The sequence below is a fragment of the Alosa pseudoharengus genome, unplaced genomic scaffold (genome assembly GCF_046254945.1).
Source record: "Alosa pseudoharengus isolate Yale_2024_CS ecotype anadromous, Long Island Sound unplaced genomic scaffold, YU_APseudo_1.1 YU_APseudo_1.1_scf_20, whole genome shotgun sequence".
NCBI lineage: Eukaryota > Metazoa > Chordata > Actinopteri > Clupeiformes > Clupeidae > Alosa > Alosa pseudoharengus.
The window spans coordinates 908,010-913,009 of record NW_027468664.1 but is presented as its reverse complement, the minus strand read 5'-3'; the positions used below and the strand labels follow the sequence as shown (position 1 = coordinate 913,009).

At 53.0% G+C, this 5,000-nt stretch overlaps 1 protein-coding gene across 1 annotated transcript in view; it reads left to right on the top strand.

Moving 5' to 3' along the window:
* LOC143136804 (leucine-rich repeat-containing protein 17-like) overlaps positions 1–5,000 on the top strand; it is a 29,056-nt gene that overhangs the window by 17,288 nt on the left and 6,768 nt on the right. The window contains exon 2 of the mRNA XM_076297480.1: positions 378–1,275. Within this exon, the coding sequence (XP_076153595.1) occupies positions 510–1,275 (766 nt within the window). The 5' untranslated portion in view covers positions 378–509. The remainder of the gene's footprint in view (positions 1–377; positions 1,276–5,000) is intronic.

Here is a 5,000-nt window from a genome sequence, read left to right as displayed (position 1 = left end):
GAGAGAAGGAGAGGAGGAGAGGAAGAGAGAAGAAGAGAGGAGGAGAGGAGAGGAGAGAGGAGGAGAGAGGAGAGAAGGAGAAGAGAGGAGAGAAGAGAGGAGAGGAGGAGAGGAGAGGAGGAGAGAGGAGGAGAGGAGAGGAGAAGAGAAGAGGAGAGGACAAACCTTAGAGACGATGGTTTCTTGTTGACCAGTGGCCTTGGGGACGATAGCTTCCTGGTGGTCACCCACATTTGATAGACGATGGATATTCGTGTTTGAGAACAGGCACTGACCTCTCTTTCTCTCTCTCTTTCTCTCTCTCTCCCTCCTTCTTTGTCTCTCCATCTGTCTCCCTCCCCCTCTATCTCTTTTTCCTGTTCTCTCTCTTTTTCCAGGAAGCACAATAGAGTTCTCCAAGGATCCTGTGTGCTGAGGTACCATAGAGTTCTCCAGGGATCCTGTGTGCAGAGGTACCATAGAGTTGTTCAGGGTTCCGCTGGTTCTCCTGCGGGGGCTGTGGATGTGAGATGGGGTTCTTCCGGGTTCTTGTGGTTCTGCTGGTCCTGCTGGTTGTGGGCGGAGCGGAGAGGAGGAGGGGTGGTGGTGGGAGGCGGGGCTTGGTGAGGGGGCGTGGCCGAGCAGGTGCTGTAAAGCGATTGGCTGAGGAGTGCAAACAGTACGTGGAGGCGGGCGAAACGTACCTGGACTGCCAGGACCGCGGGCTGACCTCCATACCGCCGGGCTGGCCCGAGGACACGCAGCACCTGCTGCTGGCCCGCAACCGTCTGCAGGTGCTGCGGGACGGAACGTTCGCGCACCTGACGCAGCTGCGCAGCCTGGACCTGCAGCAGAACTGGATCTCGCGCGTGGAGGACGGCGCCTTCGCCGGACTGGACCAGCTGCACTCGCTGCTCCTGCAGAACAACCGCCTGCGCTCGCTCAGCGAGGAGCCGCTGACCGCCCTGCCACGCCTGCGCTACCTGCGTCTCTATAGCAACCCCTGGGCCTGCGACTGCCAGCTGGACAGTCTGGTGCGCACGCTGCAGGTGCCGTCCAACCGCCAGCTGGGCAACTTCGCCAAGTGCGAGGAGCCGGAACAGCTGCGTGGACACAAGCTGAAGAAGCTGAAGGCCGACCTCCTGTGTGAGGCCCCGCCCCCTGCTGACCCAAACGCCCCGCCCACTCCACCAGGCCACGCCCCCCGCCCACCGGCCATCAGGAAACCGCAGGACGCCACCAGCCTCTGCCACACCTACCTCGTCCCCCGACCCCTGCTGGACTGCACCAGCCGAGGTGAGAGCGCCCCCTGCTGGCCAATTCACACCCTACACACACCCTACACACACACCCTGCAGGCCAATACACACCCTACACACACCAACACACACACCCTGCAGGCCAATACACACCCTACACACACCAACACACACCCCCTGCAGGCCAATACACACCCTACACACACACCCTACACACACACCCTACACACACACCAATACACACCCTACACACACCAAAACACACTCCCTGCAGGCTAATACACACCCTACACACACCAACACACACACCCTACACACACCCTACACACACACCCTACACACACACCCTACACACACACCCTACACACACACCCTGCAGGCCAATACACACCCTACACACACCCTACACACACACCCTGCAGGCCAATACACACCCTACACACACCAACACACACACCCTGCTGGCCAATACACACCCTACACACACCAACACACACCCCCTGCAGGCCAATACACACCCTACACACACACCCTACACACACACCCTACACACACACCAATACACACCCTACACACACACCCTACACACACACCAACACACACCCTACACACACCCTACACACCAACACACACCCTACACACACCCTACACACACACCCTGCAGGCCAACACACACCCTACACACACCAACACACACACACACCCTACACACACCAACACACACCCCCTACACACACCAACACACACACCCTGCAGGCCAATACACACCCTACACACACCAACACACACCCCCTGCAGGCCAATACACACCCTACACACACCAACACACACCCCCTGCAGGCCAATACACACCCTACACACACCAACACACACACCCTACACACACCAACACACACCCTACACACACCAACACACACACCCTGCAGGCCAATACACACCCTACACACACCAACAAACATACCCTGCAGGCCAATACACACACCCTAAACACACCAACACACACACCCTGCAGGCCAACACACACCCTACACACACCCTACACACACACCCTGCAGGCCAATACACACCCTACACACACCAACACACACACCCTGCAGGCCAATACACACCCTACACACACCAACACACACACCCTGCAGGCCAACACACACCCAACACACACCCTACACACACACCCTGCAGGCCAATACACACCCTACACACACCAACACACACCCTACACACACCCTACACACACCCCATGCAGGCCAATACACACCCTACACACACCAACACACACCCTACACACACCCTACACACACCCCCTGCAGGCCAATACACACCCTACACACACCCTACACACACCAACACACACCCTACACACACCAACACACACCCTACACACCAACACACACCCTACACACACCAACACACACCCTACACACACACCCTACACACACCCCCTACACACCCCCTACACACACCCTACACACACCAACACACACCCTACACACACCAACACACACACCCTGCAGGCCAACACACACCCTACACACACCCTACACACACACCCTACACACACCAACACACACCCCCTGCAGGCCAACACACACCCTACACACACCAACACACACCAACACACACCCCCTGCAGGCCAACACACACCCTACTGACCAACACACACCAACACACACCCCCTGCAGGCCAACACACACCCTACACACCAACACACACCCTACACACCCTACACACACCCTACACACACCCTACACACCAACACACACCCTACACACCTTACACACACCCTACACACCAACACACACCCTACACACCTTACACACACCCTACACACCAACACACACCCTACAGGCCAACACACACCCTACACACACCCTACACACACCAACACACACCCTACACACACCCTACACACACCAACACACACCCTACTGACCAACACACACCCTACACACCAACACACACCAACACACACCAACACACACCCTACACACCAACACACACCCTACACACACCCTACACACACCAACACACACCCTACACACCAACACACACCCTACACACCAACACACACCAACACACACCCTACACACACCCTACACACCAACACACACCCTGCACACCAACACACACCCTGCAGGCCAGCACACACCAACACAGACCCTGCAGGTCAACACACTCAGGCCATTCAGGCAAAGCGTCTCTAGGCTGGGCTGTAGGCAGGCCAATAAAGCCTCTCTAGGCTGGGATGTAGTCTAAAGGAGAGAGCGCCACCTACAGGCCAATAAAGCGTCTCTAGGCTGGGCTGTAGTCTAAAGGAGAGAGCGCCACCTACAGGCCAATAAAGCGTCTCTAGGCTGGGCTGTAGGCAGGCCAATAAAGCGTCTCTAGGCTGGTCTGTAGATAGGCCAATACAGCGTCTCTAGGCTGGGCTGTAGTCTAAAGGAGAGAGCACCCCCTACAGGTCAATACAGCGTCTCTAGGCTGGACTGTAGGCAGGCCAATACAGCATCTCTAGGCTGGGCTGTAGACAGGCCAATACAGCGTCTCTAGGCTGGACTGTAGTCTAAAGGAGAGAGCACCCCCTACAGGCCATTCAGGAGAGTGCTAAAGCACTGTTTACAGCACCTCTAGTCACTGTGCATGGTCCTTATCGGTACTAAGATAATTCTACGTCATGGCTTCGGTGCTAAGATAATTCTACATCATGATTTCAGTACTAAGATAATTCTATGTCATGGTTTCGGTACCAAGATAAGTCTACGTCATGGCTTCGGTGGTAAGATAATTCTACGTCATGATTTCGGTACTATAATGTAGATAATTCTACGTCATGTTTCGGTACTAAGATAATTCTATGTCATGTTACGGTACTAAGATAATTCTATGTCATGTTACGGTACTAAGATAATTCTATGTCATGTTTCGGTACTAAGATAATTCTATGTCATGTTTCGGTACTAAGATAATTCTACGTCATGTTTCGGTACTCTTTTCAGAAACTGGTTCGGCGTGGGAGCTTAAGTTTCTTTAGGAATCTGCCATCTGAGTTTGTATAGAAATGAATATGAGCATAGACGTGAAGGGGCGGAAATATGGGATGGGCGGACATAGGTGACTCTATAATCTTTTCAAGTACACACTATGCTTTGAGTATGTTCTATGGCTAGTCCACACTATGCTTTGTCCGTACTTTATGCCTTTGAGTATGCACACAATGCTGAGTCAGCATGGAGGTCGGGTTCGGCTGAGTCAGCATAGAGGATGGATTTCAGCTGAGTCAGCATAGTGGATGGATTTCTGCTGTGTCAGCATAACACAGAAGTCCTTGAACAATCACAGAGCTGCAAATGAACGTCTGGAAATTTGACATGTGACACCTCGTTGGTTGTGTGTGTGCAGGGGCACAGCTACCCATTTTTTGAAGGGTATGCAACAACAATACTGGTGCCCCACCCCCAAAAAAACCCCAACTAAAGCAAAAGAAAAGGCCAATAATTTACACTATTACTGTGCATTAGTGTGTATAAATATAGTTTAAATATAGGTATAGGTTAAATATAGGTATATTGATAAATGGTGCATTGTCACTTTAAGAGAGTCTAAACGGTTCTCATACCGTTCTTTTGCCAGCTATTGCTCACAATGGATAAGGCTGATAGGCACTCTAGCCTTGTTTGTTTGCACCACATTGACAACACAATATTAAGTTATTACAAGGAGCCTTCATTGTTAGGATATGGAAACATGTAATGAGTTACTGCT